The following is a 22,327-nucleotide window of genomic DNA, read 5'->3' as shown; positions in this document are numbered from 1 at the left end:
CTTTAATGAAAGTACCCTTACATGCTTAGATCCCACTCAAATATCACTTTTACAATTCTCCATAACCCGCAGAGTGCTAGAAATACAGTTTCCTTTTAGGTGTTTCTGTCGGCACCTCTCCTTCCTCCTACAGTCTAAAAACACGATTTATAGATTGATTGGTGGCTGATTTGATAAAGTGATGTCTATGTGTGGCCCTGGGATAGAGTTCAGGGTGTACATACACAGCAACACCCCAAAGTTACTGAAAAAGGGCTTTACAACCACTCTTGATCTTGTGCAAGACTAAGTGGGTATTTAAGCTGGACTGACCTAAAGCTTGTAAAGTATATATTTTTTTATTTCATTTTGGATAAATCTGGTGTTATTTATTTGTTTTCAATTTACTTCGGAATAGATCAAATAGATGTTTCTTAGCAAAAAGTCCAAAAGGCACTATTTTGATTTGTTCTTCATGTTCTTTTTCTTTTCTTAAAATCTTTTTTTTTTATTCTAAAAAACAGTCTGTCTTTTCAATACTAAACACAAACAATTGTTTAGGGATCCATATATGAGGCAGTGATGTTATTAGGCAAACTACGGTATATACTTTATAGTGTTACAACAGCAACACAAATCCTGTTCTGTAACTACATGAAATGTTGGTGTAATCCAGAGACCCAGTATTGCATTGGCATTTCACACTTTGCACCAACCCCGTCTACTGCTTCTTGACACTAAATGTGTAACACTGTGTAGGACACTGAATTAAAAAAAAGGAATTTTGTGGTTTAGTTTGTGCTTATTGAAAATAAATAGTGATAGATTTATGTTCCAAAATATTGAATCATGAATTTCATTCTCTTGGTACTAAAGGAATGCAAACAGACAAAACAAAGCAGTTTTGTGTTATAATATTCAAATGTTTGCCAACTTATACCAGTTTGCTTATAATACTTTGTTTTTACAGGTAACTACTGTGAAGTCAACATAGAAGAGTGTGCCTCCTCTCCCTGTCTGCACAATTCTACATGTTTTGACCTTGTTGATGGTTATAAATGTGTTTGTCAGCCCGGCTTTACAGGTTAGTAAAGGCAACTCCATTTTTTTACTCTAATATCTATGTGCCTAATACAGTACGCTTTTGCAGAAAATACTTTGAGAAGGAGATTTGAATAAAGACCAACACTTTTATGGGAGACATTCTATGTACAAAATAAGACTGGGGAAAAAAGCTAGCAAATGACACTAATGTAGCTCAGTAAAAACAGTACTGTTTGACTAAAACTGCAAAGATAAAAATCTAGATTAGAAGTAAAAGGGAAATAATCATTCAATGAAGCAAACTGTAAAAGCTAGTAAGTGTGGGCTACAGTCTTCACCTCGGTGGGGTGGGGTTTGGAATTAGCCTAAGGCGCTCTTATGCTGAAATACAAAATGCTTTTTAGCCAAGTATGTATCCATTACTTCATAATAATTCAATTTGAAGTAATTGTAATATTTGATTTCAATCGTTTAAGACAATTTTTGTTAAATTGCCATTTTTCAAATTTATTTGCTATTGTTGCAATGATATGTCTTCTTCTGAATAGGAAGCTTTATTCACTTATATGCCAACATAACCAGGTGGGCAAATCATATATAAAAAAAAAAAAAAAAACGCCCCTCTCACCCTCCACGGGTGGTTTCTCCTCCAAGCTCAGGTCCTCTACCAGAGGCCTGGGAGCTTGAGGGTCCTGCGCACTATCTTAGCTGTTCCTAGCACTGCGCTTTTCTGGACTGAGAGGTCTGAGGTCTTTCCAGGTATCTGTTGTAGCCACTCCTCCAGCTTGGGGGTTACTGCCCCGAGTGGTCCAATTACCACAGGCACCACTACAACCTTCACTTTCCAGGCTTTCTCCAGTTCTTCTCTGAGTCCCTGGTATTTCTCCAGTTTCTCATGTTCCTTCTTCCTGATGTTCCCATCGCTTGGTACTGCCACATCCACCACAACGGCTTTCCTCTGTTCTTTATCCACCACTACAATGTCTGGTTGGTTCGCCATTACCATCCTATCAGTCTGGATCTGGAAGTCCCACAGGATCTTTGCCCTCTCATTCTCTACCACCTTTGGAGGTGTTTCCCATTTTGATCTTGGGGTTTCCAGTTCATATTCTGCACACATGTTCCTGTATATTATTCCAGCCACTTGATTGTGGGGCTCCATGTATGCTTTCCCTGCCAGCATCTTACACCCTGCAGTTATGTGCTGGATTGTTTCAGGTGCCTCTTTGCACAGCCTACACCTTGGGTCTTGTCTGGGGTGGTAGATCTGAGCCTCTATCGCTCTGGTGCTCAGGGCTTGTTCCTGCGCTGCCAGGATGAGCGCTTCGGTGCTGTCTTGTAGGCCAGCCCTTTCTAGCCATTGGTAGGACTTCTTGATATCAGCCACTTCAGTTATGGTCCGGTGGTACATCCCATGCAGGGGTTTGTCCTCCCATGAGGATCTGTCCTCCAGCACTGTATCCTCTGTTCTCCATTGCCTAAGACATTCACTGAGCACACTGTCATTTGGGGCCTTGAGCTTGATGTACTCATGCATCTTGGATGTTTCAGCCTGGATTGTGGCTTCTACGCTCACTAGTCCTCGGCCTCCTTCCTTGAGGCTAGCATACAGTCTCAGGGTGCTGGATTTGGGATGGAACCCTCCATGCATGGTGAGGAGCTTTCGTGTTTTAACATCCGTGGTCTGTATCTCTTCCTTTGGCCATCTTACTATTCCTGCAGGGTATCTGATAACTGGCAGTGCGTAGCTGTTTATTGCCCGGGTCTTATTTTTTGCCATTGAGCTGGCTTCTCAGGACCTGCATTACTCGTTGGAGGTATTTAGCTGTTGCAGCTTTCCTTGTTGCCTGCTCCAGGTTGCCATTTGCCTGTGGAATTCCAAGGCACTTGTAACTGTCCTCGATGTCTGCTATTGTTCCTTCTGGGAGTGAGACCCCTCCTGTGTGGACTACCTTGCCTCTCTTAGTCACCATCCGGCTGCATTTCTCGAGCCCGAATGACATCCCAATGTCAGTACTGTAGATCCTGGTGGTGTGGATCAGGGAGTCAATGTCACGCTCGCTCTTAGCATATAGCTTGATGTCATCCATGTAGAGGAGGTGACTGATGTTGGCCCCATTTCTGAGTCGGTATCCATAGCCAGTCTTGGTGATTATTTGGCTGAGGGGGTTCAGACCTATGCAGAACAGCAGTGGGGACAGAGCATCACCTTGGTATATCCCACATTTGATGGATACTTGTGCAAGTGTCTTCCTATTGGCTTCAAGGGTGGTTTTCCACAGCTTCATTGAGTTTCCTATGAAGGCTCTTAGAGTCCTGTTGATGTTGTACAGCTCCAAGCATTCAGTGATCCATGTGTGGGGCATTGAGTCATAGGCCTTCTTGTAATCAATCCAGGCTGTGCACAGGTTGGTGTGTAGTGACTTAAAGTCTTGAGCGACTGTTCTGTCGACCAGGAGTTGGTGTTTGGCTCCTCTGGAGTCTCTACCAATGCCCTTCTGTGTGTTACTCATGAATTGATCCATGTGCCTATTTATCTTGGTTGCAATGATGCCTGACATGAGCTTCCATGTTGTGGAGAGACAGGTTATTGGCCGGTAGTTGGATGGGACTGCACCCTTTGAAGGATCCTTCTGGATCAGGATCGTTCGCCCTTCCGTTAGCCATTCGGGGTGAGTCCCATCTCTTAGCAGCTGGTTCATTTGTGCTGCCAGGCGCTCGTGGAGTGCGGTAAGCTTCTTTAGCCAGTAGGCATGTATCATGTCAGGGCCCGGTGCTGTCCAGTTCTTCATACCTGAGACTCTTTCTTGGATGTCTGCCACTGTGATGGTTACTGGATTCGGTTCAGGGAGGTTGCTAAGTTCTTTTCTCAGAGAGACCAGCCACTGGGCATTGCTGTTATGTGCTGTCTCTTTTTCCCATATACTTTTCCAGTACTGTTCAGTTTCTAGCCTTGGTGGGTCTGCTCGGCTGTTTTGACCCTGCCACTGAGCATACACTTTTGTAGGTTGAGTTGTGAAGAGCCTGTTCATTCGTCTGGCTTCATTGTCTCTTGTGTACCCCTTTAGGCGGCTGCTCAAGACTAGGAGCCTTTGTTTGGCAGTTTCCAGTGCTTCAGGTATGGGCATCTGGCTGTATCTCTTAGGTACTTGCTTTCTCATTGTACCTCTTTGAGCTTCTGTCAGCTTACTCACATCCTTCCGAGTTGCCTTGATTTTGGCCTCTAACCGTTGCTTCCATGGTGGGTACTGTTTTCTTCCATGGTTGCTCTTGTAGCCAAGCATCTCAAGGATCACTGCTGCTGATGTGTAAACCAATTCATTGGTTTCTGTGATGGTTGTGGTAGGAATTGCCCTCAATGCTTCATTCACAGTTTCCAGTAGACTTTCAGGCGGTACATCACTTAACCGCTGTAGCTGGTGTCGGGGTTGCCTAGTGGTCATTGTAGACATGATCTTGTCTTTCAGGTCAGTTGCTGCCTTGCTCAGCGTAATTGTGGTTGTTGGGGCTGTGTACCCAATCTCAGGGTGGGAGTGTGGTATAACCTCCTCTCTGACCTGCTGTTCTGGCTCTCCCGTGGTATTGTATTGTATCGCTTCAATCTCAAGTTGTGATACGAGTTGCCGTTTGTGTATGTTAGAGCACTGGGCTACCAGTTGTTTGGCAGTTAGCCTTGATTGTGGGTTTCGAAGCATCCATTATTATATATATATATATATATATATATATATATATATATATATATATATATATATATATATATATATATATATATATATATATATATATATATATATATATATGTATGTTTATATTTATATTGTTGGGTGTGAAGCCCAAAGGCAAGGGTAACTCCACACTGTAAAATTTGTTGATGTACAATAAAAAATGATCCCAACATCAGCTCAGTTTCCAACTAAGCTAACAATGCAACTAAATATTTTTTTATGAAGCAATAAAAACCACATGTTGGACCACATCATCAACTGGAACTATAATTACTGTTCATTCAAAGATTTGTTTTAGTAACATCCAGTGGCAAAAACTTGCATAAGAATGTGACCAGTCCAGCTAGAAATTGAACGAAAGTTAAAAACATATTTATATTTCTACATTATAATAGATATGTTGAACAATGTTATTTGTTTTTGCATTTGTTTAAAACACTATGATTTTGTTTAAAAAAATTAGTTCTTCTTTTCAATAGGCATACATTTTTGGAAAATAAAAAAAACTAACAGCAACTGTGCCACGCACAGTATGGGAATATGCAAAAACAATTTTTTGCTGCCTTTGTTGGTTTTTTTTTCATGCAACAAAAATGTACATTTTGCCACAAAATGATTCCACATTTAACCCATTCAAATTGCGTTTCTCTCCTTTTTTATATAAATTTTTGCAAAGTTTTTTTATTTTTTTATTTTTTATATTTTTACATTCGTGCAGCATGCATTTGCACTAGTTTGGGAGCCTATAACACAGACAAACATGCCGTGTATAAATAGCATAGAAGGAACTAGTTAGCATTGTTCCTAACAACAGGACACAAACACTGCTTCTGGATTTCACATGATTAAAACAGTGGCACCTTGGAGGACAAAAAAAAAAGCAGCACCTTAACCGGTGCTGCTTTTTTTAATCATGCAGCTTTTTGGTGGCACGCTACACATTTTGTGTAAACAACTCCTGCTGTGTGTATACTAGCTCTGTAAAAAAAAAAAAGTGGGAGTCAGTGATAACTTGCCATCGCCAAATCGGATCCTTTTGCACTTGCAGTTTTTTTTTATCAGTGCTCATTTTTTGTGTGGTTAATAATCATAATTCAACTATCAAGATAAGCTATTTGTAATCGAACCTAATATTTGCTGTGAAAAGCCTTATTTTGAGTTCTTTGCAAATTCAATTTGTGACATGATGGCAATGTAAAGAGTGCCCTTTTGAAGTTTTTTCATTAAAACAGACTATTGCAACCTCCACTTTCACACCATCAAGGGGCTATTTTTTTCTTAATCTTAAAGAATAAGAAAAAAATAAAAATAAACTTTGGGTCCAGAGTGCTCTACTTGAACACATAAGAACAGCAGCCCAAAAAATATTAACCACTAATTTTACATCACTTAGAATGATGATATTACTATTAACACCATATTACATATGTTGATGTACCCTATTCCACAGTTTATCGTCAGACGTGATCACATAATACATAATCAGCATAATACATAATAGCTGTAGCATTTTTTTGGCTTAGTTGTGGTGAGAACTAGAAGTTCGCAAATTGATGACGCCATATTTGACAACAGAATGATAAATTTGACAAAATAAATTAGAATAAGGCAAGAAAAAAAGCTGTTAGTAATTAAAAACGATTACTGCACTGATTTGACAACCCTAATTTTTATTTTATCATTTTATAAACTATACAGGAGGGTGTCACTCATCAAAGCAAACTTTCATTGCAATTTATGATTTAGTTATTCATCTTCATTTTAAAAATGTAATTGGATAAATTGAATAGTACGTTTTTCCTTATTAGAATTACTATGTCAAAATGAATAAATTACACATTAAACATCATTTTCAAATTCCATAAACAAATCGGAAACTCTCTTTTATTGCATAACAATAATATCATTTTTCATGAATCTGTATAAATAGCAACATTTAGAATAAAGTATAGTATTAAGAGGAGATTGTAATCTACCTACATTATCCTTTAGAAAACTTCCACTACAGTTTAACAACACTTTTATATGCTTTAAGAATTGTTTATTAAGAAATGTAAAATTTCTCCTCATGCAATAAATGTTTTAAAAGGGAATAAAAGGCTGGACAGCAAGTTAAGCACTTTACTATCCAACTGTTTTACAGCATAACTGTGCATGACAGCATCATATGGTTTGATGTGCTTTTGTTAAAACAAGCATAACCTTCCCTGGGAATTAAGCAATCTGGATGATAGCATATGTTGTTTAAAGAGCTATACGTTTCTGTCTGCATTAAGTGTGCCTCCACAGATGGCAGTGATTCCTGCCAGTTAATGCGGAGCTGACTGAAAAATCATGGCAATTCATTTTTAAATATGCTTTTGTAAACACAGATATAACATTTTTTACCAACAAAGGAAAGTCATCTGTGCAACATCACTAATTAAGTTCATAGAAAAAAAAACTTTTTTTTTTCTTCCTCTCTTTGGTTATGAGCAGCAATAACAATCAGTCTTGCAACGCTGGTTTCTTTTTAGTCAAAATATGGATAACATCTACAAAAAAAGGGAAAAAATGTTTCTGAATATTTATTAGATTTACATTTTAGGCAGCTAAAGTTTTAATATTTGTGGTACTGCTAGGATGGTTTTTGAATTACGATCTACATTAAGAACTAAAAATTTAGTTTAATATAAAGTTTAAGAGGACCGTTAAGTATGTTGTCTGTTAAAAAAGAGAAATCAATTTTTTATGCTAATATCTCCAGTACAGATGTGCTTGCTGATTTGAACCAACAGTTTTACTTGCCGTAAACAGTATAGGAACTGTAACCTTTCACTAAAAAAAGTGAAAATCATGTGAAAAGTAAATAATCCTAGAAATTTAACGCTGGGTTAAGCCTTTGGTACTGATGGATGTCCTGCCGAGAGACTGTGAGATGAGCATGATAAAACTAAATCTAAAATAAACTACAACTCATTTTGCTGTTCTGTAATTGAGATTTTATTCAATAAAAGAGAGATCATGGCAATTATTTGTAGTTTCTGGACAAAAGCCACCTTTTATTTTTAATTAATGAGGCGGTAGATGAACGTCGATCAGACGGCTGCAGCGTGCAGGGAGGACCCGCTGTGGGAGGGGGGGCGGCGGGAAGCTTTTCGTCGATACCAGGAATACTTTGGAAACAGATCAGTATTTTACTATGGGATGGAGAGTGACATGATTTTTCTAGAACAACAAGCACCAGCATTATCTAAAAATTACAAAAAGCTTTGCAATTCACACCAAACCCCCCCCCCCCCCCCACACACACACACACACACCACCACCGCCGTTGCGGGAGACGAGCAGTCAGACACGCCTGTGAGCTGATTCCAGCCAAAGAGGACATCTGAAATCCAGCTGGATCAAACCATACTGTTTTTGTTATTTTTTTTCACTGACACAATATGGAAAATTAATGAAAAAACAACAAAACACAAAAAGATGCAAAATAAATAAATAAACAGAATTCCAGGAAAAAAACCACATGCACAGCAGAGCACCCAGAAGACAATTTCCAAGTTTTTCTGCTTCCTGGAAGCTGAAGCTGAAGCCAAACAAACAGAAGAAGAACAGACACTGCCTGAATAACAACACAAGAAAGGTCACATCATACGCCGTATGACCTGTAATGCCCATTGTTGTTGTTGTGAATTTGGGCTATATAAATAAAATTGAATTAAATGCACTCTCTGTCCCCCCCTGCCTCCCTGCTCTCTGGCTCTGGGGGCCCCGCAGCGGTCCTGCTGGCCCTGGCCTGGGTGGCGGATGTGATCGCCCGGGGGGCGGTTGTTCTCTACCTGCTGCCGAGTGGCGTTGGGGAGTTCTGGCTGCTGGAGCTGCTGCGGCGGGGGTCTTGGTGTGGGGATGGCTGGGCACTCTCCCTCCTTCTTTTTACATTCCATAATCCATTTTAGAAGAACATAAACAATCACTTGAGCACCGGTGTTAGCTTACCTTTGCACAACTAGTTTGCGTGATTGAATGAAATGTTTCACACTAGTTGGTTTGAAGGCATAAGTTTGCGTGTGGGAACAGTATTTGTATTGTGTACATTTTTACATTTTTGGAGCCAACAGGTGTGTTTATAACATTTGAGTGTGTGTGTGTGGACAGGCCCCGCCCTTTGTGATTTGTATTACATCTGAACCTTACCGTAATGTTAAACATCCAGAAACTTGTTGCTTTATGCTGGTTCATGGTTTTTACACCCCCCCTCTATAATCACCCTCCTATCCCCTCTCTCTAATATCCCTCTTTCTTCTTCCCTCCTTTCCTTTTCCGGTCCAACACAAAAGATTTTGATTAAAATTAATAAAGTTTGGCCTCATAGTACAAAAGGGGATTATTCAGACATACCTCTGGTTTGTCAGAAGATGCATAACCCCTATTGTTAAAGTGAAATATCTCCAACACAATAGGCCTTCAGCTCTCATCTGTTTGCCCAGTTGTTGGACAGGACAAGTTAAAAATAAATAAATAGATAAACAAATAAAATTGAATTGAATTAATGTGCCCCTATGTGTTCAGCTAAACACAAACTGGCACAAGGAAATCTGTGAATTTCACCTGGAGATTTTTCTTGTATTTTCATTTTAAAAAAATCTACTTGTTTGTTGAAAATGTGTTCTTGTCATTTTTAGGAAATTACACCCAAACCTTTTATTCTATACTGTAAAAATGGTTTGTTGAACATTTTGAACATTCCACAGCGAAATTATTCACTTTTTTCCAAGCGGAATGTTCTGTTTTTGTATGAATTTCTGTCTAGTTTGTGAATAGAAAAGGGAAAAATACCAAAATAAAGTAAGTGTCTCATAGGTGATATTGTGCTGATTAAAATGACACCAGATAAGCAAGAAAATAGTCTTTCAAATTGAAAATACAGAAACAAAAGTAGACAGAAACAGAGTTTTAGGCCCTATGTTCCAAAGGGTTAAAGTTCAAATGCTACACTGATTTACCACAACTTTCATTTTAACTTTTTTAACAGTTTGTTTTTGTTTATTATAGTACTTTTATTTGCCTTTTTTTCTGTCTAAAGGTCCAAAATGCGAACTTGACATTGATGAGTGTGCGTCATCTCCCTGCAAGAATAGAGGAACATGCGTGGACCTACCTGGTAATTACTTCTGCCAGTGTGTGGCTCCATTCAGAGGTAATGAGCACTGACAAAAGGGCAAAAAAAGGGAAGTTAATTAACTTACCATTGTACTTTTTTCACCTGTCCTGACCTGCTTTACAAGTTGAAACAAAATAACTACACTTTCATTTGATGCCTCTGGTTAAAAAAAAGAGAACCTGAGTAATGTTTTCTGTAATGGAGTCTTCCCCCATCTTGCGTCAGTTTGTTGCATTATCGGAAATCAAATGCTTACTATTTAATTTAAATTCAGTGTACTTTTTGAAATCTATCCTAATAATTTACATTTTTACAACCACTTAGTAATTATAATCAGCATTTTTGTGGTTGTTATCATTTTAAAAAGTTTATTTATTATAAAATTAACACATAGGGTGTTTATTCTGATATTAGATTGGATCATAATAAAAAGAAAAATATGACACAATTCAAAAAAACAAGGCTTTAATGATATGAATGCCTCAACAACCGCATGTGATCACAAATCAATTTGCTCTGGCTGACCAAGCCTGCCACTGAATGCCCCTGTAATTGTAAACATCACCCAGCCTGGTGTGACATAGTTCAAAGGCTACAGTTTTTCATTTTATGCAGAACATTCATATATATATCTGTATAATTACCAAAGATAAACATGTGTAGATTGTATAGGGGATAAACACAAACCCGCACTTGCAATTGCCTGTAAACAAAGAATCACTTGCTGCTTTCAAAAACTGCAGGAAATAATTTCTGTCGAAATGAAAAGAATAAAAACGCCTGTCACTAAAAACAAGAGGATTCATGTAGCGGCTGCGGGCTTATGAGCCGCTAGAGAGGCTACGGCAGGTCCTGTTTGAGACGCGCTCCACAAAAAATATGACCAAGAAATCCACTTCGTTTGTGTGTCGTTATTTATTCCATTTCATCGTTGCCACGGATTGATATGATCCATCAAAGCAGAGTTCATAATCAAGTATAAAAGCGGTCAACAAAAAATACTGGGCCCTGTGCACCCTCTCTGTATCAAAACCAACAAACTAAACTAACACAGGTGACAGGTGCGCCTAAATGGCGTCTTAACTAACCACGTGACCAAAGAAGGAATTATAAAAAAACATGATCAAGGCGACTACAATTCATGCTAATCACATGATAATGCTGTGACTTGTTTCATGTGGCAAACATAAGTTTGTCTGTACGTAACCATGATAACTGTGATGTTAGTCATCGCAAAAACTTTTTTTGTAGACCAAATGTGTTCATGAACAAGCACACCTCATTTCCAAAAGTAAAATATAGCATTAAACCAGATACAGATGCCGCACATCTTCTTTTCTCATAATTCTATGCAATGGTAATGAGACAACACTTATTGTTGCTTATCATCCCCAGAGTTTTTTAAATTTCATTTTGTCTTATAAATAATGTAACATGAATGGAGATTTTCAAAGGTAAAATATTTCAAAGACTGAATTGACTTGTTTTAAAGAGCTTGGAAAATGCCTCAAGTTCTTATGGAAAAAGCAACATAAATCAATAGGGAGTGATTTAAGTGTGTGAACTTTTATTCTAAAGGTCCCAGTTCATATATAAACACTACATAGTGTCCTTCAATAAGAAAACAGTCCCTTTGTTTAAAACAACTTAAATGAGCCCAGAACTGCAATAAAAGACCTTTTAATACTGAAACTACTAAAGTACCTGCAAAATAGATGGCCTTATGAGAAAAATGATGTAACTATATTGAAAAAGACTCTCTAGACATCAGCTGAAATGTTAGATTGTATGGATTATAAAGGGCTCTTCAATTTTTCGGTGATCGTGTGAGTGTAACTACAGACTCTAGACAAAGTATCTTGAGTTCATCAAAGTCAAGTGATTGGAGTAAAACCTCCCGCCTCAGGCCTACAGCACATTTTTTTGTGGCACTGAAAAAAAGCATGTGTTCAAAAAGATCCACTGACTTTAATAGCTTCACCTGTTTTTTCAGGAAAAAATTGACTGTGATTCTAGCAAGAAATTAAAAATAAAGAAATTTACGAGAGTAAAGTTGTAAAAAGTCATAATTTTATGAGAATACAGTCATATTATTTGTGGAAGAAAAGCTAAAAAGAAAATTACAAGGAAAAAGTAATACAATTAAGAGGTAAAAGTCCAAATTTTAAAAGTATAACCTTAAATTGTAATAATTTTGTTTTTTGGTGTCTCCAAAAAAAATAGGGATATATATCTCACATACTAAAGTAATTGATAATTGCTGTTTAATCCTTCAGTTTCAGACAACTCCATTTGACACAAAGGAAGAGGAAGGGAAAATAAAATTGGTGCTCAGGCAGTTAATCTGGTGATCGTGAGGTGATTTCCAGTGACATTAATCATTATGTCTTGCCACAAGAATTACTTCTTCTTTCCTGCAGGCCTCCAAAACACTAACAGCACATATCCATCAAAAAAACAGTTCTGCAGCCTGAAAACGCGTTAGTTGAAGGTTAGTTTTTGCTGGCAGGCATTTGACACTAACTAATTTCATCGGTAATTGAGTGGAAAAATAAAGAACAAAAGGACCTAAATTGATAAATACATGAACAAGCATGTATATATGTAAGCAAAAAGAACTGTATTTTTCTTTTCTTTTTTTAATTCTAAGTGAAGTGAAATGGATTTATCTAGATACAATTTCTAGTGACATTTAAAAGATAATGACTTCTCTCATAGTCCCTAATGCATCTCTCAGATAGGTTGTCAGGGTTAAAGCAGCAGCAAATAGGTTTAAATCTTTAGTACCCATATCTAAAGATTAATGGATGTACAGAGGTTCTTTCTGGCTTGATGATCCCCCCGCGTTTGCCTGTTTTCCTTGCTCCAGGGCATAATTGTGAGTTCTTACCCTGCGAGGCCAGTAATCCCTGTGAAAACGACGCAGTGTGCATGGAGGAGCTGGACCAGGAGCGTTTCCCTTTGGGTTTCCGCTGTCTCTGTCGCCGTGGATTCAGTGGCCCCCGCTGTGAAATCAATGTGGATGAGTGTAGCTCCAACCCCTGTTTTCATGGCTTTTGTTATGATGGTATGCAAAAAAAAAAACAAAAAAAAAAACACTTCTGTTGGATGTTTTAGTAAAAGGCTCTACACGAGGGAAAAACTAAATGGTGCATTTACACAGAAAACAAAGCAATAATAATAACACGCAATATGTTTTATTTTAATTAGAAAATTGAGAAAACCAGTATTGAATCCATGTTTTGGGGCAATCTTCTTGAATTACAATTTTTTATAAACCCTCTTTTGACAGTCAAAAGCATAAAAATTTAAGGTCATGTCACACTGCTGCTACATACAAGTTGTGCATATTGAACGGATGAAAACTGGTCGTTTGTTAATGTACCTGGAAAAATTGAGAAAATTTGTGTTTTTTAACAATAACATTTTTACTGAAGTATCACGAGGGAACCATGTTTAAAACCACAGAAGAAGTACGGATAAACCACGCAAAGAACACGTAAACCTGTGCTTCATTGACTTTCTTCACTTTGACACTTGGAGCACGGAGCAGAAATTAAATCATGTCAGCACCATGGTCAGCTCCCACTGCTGACCTTTGTGATGCTTTGTTTTAATTAAACAGTCTGATTCCCTTAGTCTGCACCAGTTATAGTCAACGGCTAGGCGCCGTCCAGAATCACGTCCGTGCCCGCGCCGCTGTACACTGCCCTGCAAAAGACCTGACCCCCCACAGAGAGCCGAACAGGCCGGAATGGGGGAGCAGGAGACCCCCCCTCACTCCTCCATGTACTGCTGGAGGAGTGAAAGATTAGCCGATATATATTCCCGTCACACAATGCGTGAATCATGCATGAACTGTGCATGGAACAGTTGTGGAAAGCCACAAATTTCAATAAACTACGTAAAATACGAATGAAGTGTGTAATTTCTCAAATGACCCAAAATTTAAAAGGCTCAGAACTCAATTCACAAAGACCCTTCGGCAAAAACCCTTAACAGACATACTGTTTGTGCATATCGACAAATGACGAACGCAAGAAACACTTATGGATGACATACATGTATCACAAAAGACTGACATTTCTTGAATGGAAAATGCGTATATTGTGTGTAGTGGCTGTTTGACACGGCCTTTACCTAAATACCAGCATTTTATAGATATAGCGGTAGTGAAAGTGAGAATAAAAATGTAACTCATTCCCAGATGAGAATGAGTTACATCTTTATGCGAGCAGCAAGTATATTTAAATAATAATTACTTTGAAACTTTTGTATGACATTACTGTAATGCATACTGACAGATTGTGGATGCACCTACAGTAAATACTTGTGTAATGAAAATATTACATTAACTTGGTTTGTTCCAAGCAATGAAAAAAAGGAGACAACACTCACTGATTACATAAATAAAGAATCAAATCTAGATAAGATATCTAGTTATAAAGTTGTTGAAGAATTTAGTAAAATACTAGAAGATGCTGACACCTTCTTGACAGTATAATTAGTCTGAATCAAAATACACCTATTTTGAGTTTTTCTTTTTTACAGAAAATAACAATTAAAAGCTTTATTTCAGTATGCGGAGAAAAAAATGTCTGAATGGGTGACATGAGACTTCAAACATTTGTATCAAACATATTCCCAGTCATATTTGAAACCCTATTCTTTTTTCTTGTATTTTTGAATGTTGTTAAATTTAAAATCCATATTTTAAATGGCTTTTTATTATTAGTGACACTGTGGGTTTATATTCTAGAATTGTAGGTTTTCAAAAATGAACAGTGTTTCAAAATCATAGATTTGTATTTTTTTTTCTTCCAGCAGTTATTTTTTTAGATGTCATTTTCATGTTTCTTTTGTATGTAAACTGTGAAAACTTTACAAAAATGAAAAGTTATCAAGCTAAACACTAGAAAAGTAGACAGTGACATAAAATGTACAATAAAATCCCAATTAAGAGAAAAGTCAGGCAGTTTGTAAAGGTATATTTAAAAAAGTTACCTAATCTCACATTTAGTGTTTCTTTTCCATGTTTTCAAATAACATTAATCCATTGAAATTATATTTGTTATCATTATAGTTACATTTAAAATTAAATTGACAGCATTCAAATAGTCTGAGCTCAGAAAAAGAAAATATGAGGGGCCATTATGATCTGCTTTTTAGCCTATACAAAAAAAGGGAAAACAACTAAAACATTGTGAGCACAGCAACCCCCAAATATATGTACATATTATCCGGCTGCAGTGAATAATAATGATAAAAATGCAATAGCAGGCCTCCACCAGCTGTGCCAACCATTTCTGAGCTCAGGCAGGTGACCTTTGGTCAGTAAGCCAGGCCTGAAGGCCAGAAGGTCCTCCAGGCCTGGCTCAGCAGCAGCCGGCTCAGCTGCAGCTGGCCAGCCACCAGAGACAGCAGCACCGAGCATTAGTGGCCGAGATGAGTAATGTCGCTGCCATGTGGAATTCAAGGCGTGTCATGAGAATAATTGCAACTACATAGAAAAGGATAGAGTGACAGCTCAGATTATGTGGTAAATCTTTGGGAAAATGAAGAATCCAGGGACCCAGACTGGGGAAGCAATACATTTGCTCTTGTAAGGACTGAAATTACTTCTGTCAGTGGTTGCATATACACTCATTGTGCAGGAGAAACCGAATGATCTCCCCTCTCTAACATCGGTAATAATTAAGGAGAGGGAGCCATTATTTATAAGATATGAGATGAACAACTGGCACGTTTACAGCACCCTTTTAAAGAATACCTCTAAAGTTAGCTGGCTTCCTCTTGCCAAACTACTTTCCTCCCAATTTTTAGTGCTTTCTCTCATGGTGAGGCTTTGATAGCAATTGACAAGGCTTTCAATGAAAATAAGTAGGAGAGCCAGTCTACATGGAGGGCAAAAAACAACAGCAACAGAATGAAACACTGAATGGCCACTGCAGGGACGCTCAACCAAAGGTGGCTGGCATGTCAGGCTCAGGTAAGTGCACAACAAGGTGACCTGTTGCATACAGCAGTTGTAGCAACAGAGGTTCTCTGATGATGCAGAACTATTTTTTTTAATGGTGTTTTTATGGGGGGGGGGGAAATGAATTGCTTTTGTGTCATATTCTCCTAATTAAAACTTTCCTGGGGAAATGTGGTAAAATCCATTGAGACATGAGCAAAATAATTTATGATGCAACTTCCTGCAACTGTCCTTGTGATTTTTCTTTTTCTTTTCTAGTCGTAGATGGCTTTCACTGCCTTTGTAGTCCTGGTTATGCAGGGCCTCGGTGTGAGGAAGACATCGATGACTGCCTCAGCAATTTGTGCACTTCCAACTCAGCATGCAAGGACCTCCATGAGGTGATAAGAAACACTTTTCCCTTTGTGTGCAGAAGACTGCTTTTGTATAAGAAAAACTAATCATATGTATGCCTTTCATAGTTTAAACTTAAAGAAATTCTCTAATGTTTTCTCATTCTTATTTTGCCGAAATGAATATTTCTCTTTGTTAAAATTGATGGACAGAATACATCTTTTTAATCTTTTTAAAAATAAAGAAATAAATAAAAACAATGAAAAAAGCTTTAAAAACCATCTAAGCAAAACTCCATACTCCCATATTAGGTCGTCTGAAGCTCAAGCATAGTAGTTTCAGTTTCTGAAGTCTATAGAGTGTCAATTCAGAACCAAAGTTGTCTCAAGGCACACCATACAAAATACAGGACATCAAAATGAGCTAAATTAATTACTATTGTCATGATCTAGTAGATTTAATGCACTCTTGATTATTATAATCCAAATTACTCCAGATTTTTCCAAAATTAAATAATTTTCTTAACTTCATTTTTAGTACAGTGGTCCTTTATATTGTGCTGCACTTTTGCTTGTCTTTTTTTAAACAGCGCACTATTTTCTGCATCCCGATTGGCTGTAGAGCTTAAATTTCCTCCATGCTGTGTCTCCTGTATAGAATGCGTTCAGCTTGATTTATCTACATAAATGTTCAATTGCAAGCACCTGTTTGCTTTCATTCTATGATATTGGACTTAGGTTTGAACAAGTTTAAACAAAAAAGAAAAGTGGGAAAATGTTCATGTCTGATAAAGGTCGATGAAGTGTGTAATGAGGAGTTTTACAGCCTTACAACATCTGTAATTCTACTTAGCAGATTTTACCTATCGTGAGTCAGTTTCAGAGCGGAACTCCAATTTCTAAAACATAACTAAAATTATTACAACTGTTATAATCCAGATTTTTTCAAACATTTTTGATTCTTTAAATTTAATTTAGATCAGATGATTCCAATATGGGCAGATTGTCTTCACTGTAATTTTAATACCAGCCAATTTAAATGACCAACCGCTAACACTGGAGGGTTATTTTTTGGTAGATTTCCTGTACTGATCAAGCCAAGGTGACAGTGACGAAGTAAAACTCCCTTCAAATGAAGGATCGTAAAGGAACCTTCAGCAGAACCAGACTCTTTGGGGGCGACCATCTGCTTTGACTGGTTTGAGGGTCTGACAGAGCATTCAAAAGAAAAATACACAAACACTGGAACGACTGTCATAAAGCAACAAGTTGGTCACTGCAACCATAAGAGAACAAGATGCAGAGGAAAATAAAATGTGAAAAATCAGTACTAAGACACAAGAAATAGGTTGCAGTTGTGAGAAAACAGAGAAAAAATAGCAGAAAAATAACCATGTAATCTGGAATTTTATTTTTAGTCTTATGTAATGAAAAATAAATTTTGAATCCTTCTTTGGGCTACATTTAAAGGCCATGTCACACAGCCACTTTATGTACATTTTGTGCATATCGCACAGAGGAAAATCGGCCAAATGTGAATATACCTGGAAAAAGTGAGAAAAGTTGTCATGTTACCGTGACAACCGCCTGAGCAGTAACTTAGACTGTAGCAGCAAAGGAAAGCTAAACATGATGCATGCAGCATGAAACATTGAAATTACATATGTGGACGTTGTGCAGTGTCACATGGCCTTAACTTTTGCACAGCGTTCAAAAGTTAAGTTTTGAGGGCGTTCAAGTAATTCAATGCATTTATTGCAAGGTTAAAATACAATGCTTATTCCAACTTTTATATATAAAAAAAACAACAATAACACTTTTTTGTAAATTGTAAAGCTGCTGTTAGAAAGTAACAACATTTTCGTTCAAAAAGATTTTAAATTGTTGCTTTACTGATGTTGAAACCATTTCATTTTCTAGAGTGATTTGGTGCAGTATATGAATGAAGCGGGATGGCTCTGGTCTGTTTTAAGTTTTTTTTTTTTTTTTTTGGGATCTTATTTTACTCATTATTCAAATACAGACAGTTTCTAAAAACCTCTTCAGCCGTGTTTACAGTGTAGCCATTTATCTCTGAACACAGTGTCCCTTAGAGCTTTGGCATATTTTGGAGAGCTTCAGTCCCTGAAGGTGACTTACCAGCAAAAAGGAAATTATGTTGTTTTGCTAGGGGTAAAGAATTGGAGTCTCCAGGAGGTATCTAATTTATCATGAAGCACCGGCATTTCCCAACAACACCATCAGGGCCTTTAGTCCAAAATATAGATCAGATGGAGTTTATTGCTTCATTCTTGCAATTTATAAAATTAATATCATGCATTCACCAAAGAAAACATGTTTATCTCGAAAAAACTTTACTTATATTTAAAGCATTTTTTCCCCCTCAAAACAAATTTTGCCTAGCTTGGATTTATTTTATTAATGCAAAATGTTCTTTTAAAGGTATTTTAAAGGGAAAAGACAATTATTATAAAGATTAACTAAATAAGTGCCTTTATTTATGCACGTAAACTATGAAAAAGATGTTTATTAGTTTTATAGATTAATCATTTTGAACATGTTTGCATTTCTAATCACTTTTTGCTCTTTTATCATGTATGTGATGTGTGTTTAATGAATGATGACGGATGTTATACAGATTGTAGCTCTATGGCCCAGAACAAATTTCCTCTTTGAGGACAATAAAGTTTACCTTTACCTTTCTTAGTTTCCAAACAGATTCAGTAGTAATGACACATTCGCTTGATAAAGGCACATATGGTCGGTTCTAAATGGCATTAAAAAACAAGCTTTAGTATTTTCCATAAGGTGGGTGTTAAGAGGAATACATCTGCAAAAGCAGAAATATGGAAATGTAGAAAAAGCTTGACTCTTCTCCAAGAACAGATTCCACAAAACAGTTTAAATGTTTCTATATCCCTTTCTCTTAATGAATTCATTGAATATGTTCCCTTTTCTTTTAAAAGCACCAGATAGAAAGAAACAAACTTGACAAAAAATGGCTTCTTGAACAACAATAAATAAAAAAACTGCTGCCATTTGTGTATAAAGTGCTCCTTATGAATCATGATATCACTTTAACTTTTCAAAGTACAGTCTGTTCAAAGTGCAGGTATAAAATATTTGCATTGTGGTTGACTAACGGTGCATCTTTTCTTGTGATGCAGGGTTATGAGTGTGTTTGTCATTCAGGATGGGAGGGAGCGGACTGCCAACAAGAAATTGATGAATGTTTATCACAGCCCTGCAAAAACAACGCCACCTGCACAGACCTTCTTAACAACTACAGGTATGTGTGCGGCATGGCCCGGGGGCACCGTCCCCATAAGCTGCATCAGTCGCCTTATAAATGCAGAATAAGAGGCTGCTCAGAGATAGCAATATGTCCTTCCACTAGCTGGGGAGATAATGAATTGCAGATGGCAGGTAAAACAAATGAGTCAATCAATGGCTCACAGCAGGAAAAGGTTCCAGGGGAATTTGTGAGTCATTGGAGGAAAAAGCTGCTGTATCTGATTGGGCCAATGCCCTGCTCTCGTTGGGGAGAAGTACGAAGGGTGGAAATGTTGGGATAGGAAAAAGAATACAAGGTGCTCGTCGAGCAAAATGTCCATCTAACTCAAGTGCAGTTGCTTTAGATGAACATCCACACACACATACACACAGTTCATCTCTCTGTTCCTCTGTCCCAATCTTTCTACTTTTGTCTGACATGTTTTCATTGAACCCTTATACAGCACTCCATCCTCCTGGCTCCAGAAGTCAGCTGTCCACATTTAACAGCGTCTGTGGCCTGTAGCACCATTTACCTGTAAAATGTCCTTTGCTGTCTTACATGACAGCCAGCACTGGGAGTCTATAAACTATACTGCTGCTTTCACTTTTTCTAAATGTTTTAAAGCACTGGTCCCTAACTCCTGGGCTGTGGTCTGGTACCAGTCCATGAGTCACCTGCTAAAGGGGCCACAAACAAAATGAATAATCAAACACTAACTTAGATTATTTGTTAATCTTCTAATTCTGAATGAAGTTTTAGAATAGAAAAGTATCGGATTCCGTCCACCACATCTGTCTGTAACCTACTCTTGACACATGACAAGTCGTTTACCTCGGTCACTTGTGTTAAAGCGGCTGCTCCAATCACTAAATTAAAAACCCAAAGCTAGCAAAGTCAATAAAAACATACATCTTCGTATAGTTTCTTTGGGGAAAAAAAATCCATTAAGGAAATGGAGGAAGCGGCTTTGACTTCAAAGAAAACCCAGAGAAACCGGAATCATGGTTACAACTTCCAGAGCTACTTGAAAACACGTTCACATTGATGAGTGTTACCCTTTGTGGTATTGTGGACACACTTTTCAGAACCAAATCTCCTGTTTGGTCTCTTCAAGGTGTTTCTGCTTACCAGGATGGACAGGTGTGGACTGTGCTGAGGATGTTAGAGAGTGTGACTCTGGGCCCTGTCTAAATGGGGCTCAGTGTCAGGAGTCGGACACACCTGGGGAGTTCTCCTGTGCCTGTCCCCCTTTCTTTACTGGCCATTTGTGCGACCAATCTTATGACCCATGTGACCCCCTCCATAATCCCTGCCTACACGGCTCCACCTGCCTGACACGCTCTAACGGAACAGCCTCCTGCAGATGCTCAGCTGGTGAGTGAGAAAACTGCCCCAACCTCATCCTCATGTTGCTTTCATTTAGGGATGCTTTATATTGTTTCCACATAATTTTTTTTCCCTTTAGATATTGTAGTAGAAGCAAAGAGAAGGATGCTGTTTTGTCTCTTTCCACAAAACTAATGTGCGTTTCCTATTGTAAGCTATGAAGTAACAGACATAGTTTTAAACAGAGACAATTACTGGTTACTTGTGCAACACTCTGTCGAGATGTACTTCTGACACTGCAATCAAAACGGCAATGGATGATCAGTGAAACAGGATTGTGTGCATCAAAGTGTGGGCTTCAACAGTTATTTTCAGTCTTTCCTGGCTTTAACATCCCATTCGAACTACATCCATATTGTTTATGCACGAAAATTATCCTTCAGCTGAGGTTCCATGCAAAACTTTTTTATTTTGTTTTGACCAAAGCAACAGTAAAATCATTTTTTCTTGGTCTGCACAAAATGCACCGGAACATTGTAGTATAATATTTCTTATAACAATTCATAACACACAACACTTGCGTTGCACACTGCTGCTCTGATCACCTCCCGATGGATTTTCTTTGGTTAAGAGCTTCTCTCTTGAAGTCCTTCCTCTAAAAATGTGCCTCATTGATCTTTTGTAGGTCATGAATTCAATTCTATGAAGCTGCTAGATTATGTTTTTATTCCAGGTTTACCAAAGTAATTGCTCTAAAAAAATGTTGCATATTTAATACATGGTGATGTTAAGTTCAGGGAGGAACGCTGAGAAAACAAACTGTTTTGAGGCTGAACATGAAAACCCAAAAGATGACGTATTTGAAGGCTAGCAGGGGATGTTTTAGATAGATTTTAGTGGAAAAATATGTACTGATGTCAAAGACTGTGATGTAAAGAATGTGACTTAGACTTACTAAATGTGTAATGGCTGTCAATTATCTTTTTTTTCATTTATTTGATCAATTATGTATATTCCTTATCAGATCCATCATCTCCTCTTGATGTGGCGAAATATTATTTGTTTTTTTTCTGTCTGATGGTAAAAGTGAAGGCTTTGACATACAGAAACATACAATGGCCCTGAAGTGCAAATACATCAGCGAATCACTTGACACAAAAAAACATATCAAAGATCAAAACAACAATTCCAGGACACTTTTGAGAAACCACCTCTCGGCTGTCCAGGAAACGTCTTTTTTTTTAAAGAATTGTATTGCTTTTTTAATTGTTGTAGTGATATTTAAAATGTTTTTGCGTCAAGTGACTTGTTGATGCGATTTGCACTTCAGGGAAGATGTAGAAACGAATTCCTTTGCAAAACTTCCCCTTGAAAAACAAAACAAACAAAAAAAGACAAAAGCTTAATGTGCCATAGTAATATATAGGAATAATTTTATTAAGTTTTCTATGTTAAATGTTACTTTTTTCAGGCTTGTCATTTATTTACATATTACAGATAGAAGAGCATTTTTTAAAATGA

General features: G+C 37.6%; 1 protein-coding gene across 4 annotated transcripts in view; it reads left to right on the top strand.

Moving 5' to 3' along the window:
* Positions 1 to 22,327, top strand: part of eys (EGF-like photoreceptor maintenance factor) — a 242,607-nt gene that overhangs the window by 65,872 nt on the left and 154,408 nt on the right. For 3 of the 4 annotated variants that reach the window (XM_078932365.1, XM_023963743.2, XM_023963742.2), the window contains 6 exons: positions 950 to 1,063; positions 9,817 to 9,930; positions 12,764 to 12,961; positions 16,130 to 16,251; positions 19,371 to 19,492; positions 20,595 to 20,854. In XM_078932365.1, the coding sequence (XP_078788491.1) occupies positions 950 to 1,063; positions 9,817 to 9,930; positions 12,764 to 12,961; positions 16,130 to 16,251; positions 19,371 to 19,492; positions 20,595 to 20,854 (930 nt within the window). The remainder of the gene's footprint in view (positions 1 to 949; positions 1,064 to 9,816; positions 9,931 to 12,763; positions 12,962 to 16,129; positions 16,252 to 19,370; positions 19,493 to 20,594; positions 20,855 to 22,327) is intronic. The other variant, XM_078932366.1, reaches the window with a different exon arrangement.

Source organism: Oryzias latipes, chromosome 15 (assembly GCF_053564925.1).
Source record: "Oryzias latipes strain Hd-rR chromosome 15, Olatipes_Hd-rR_3.1".
In the NCBI taxonomy this organism is placed as follows: domain Eukaryota; kingdom Metazoa; phylum Chordata; class Actinopteri; order Beloniformes; family Adrianichthyidae; genus Oryzias; species Oryzias latipes.
This window is presented reverse-complemented; position numbering and strand designations above follow the sequence as displayed.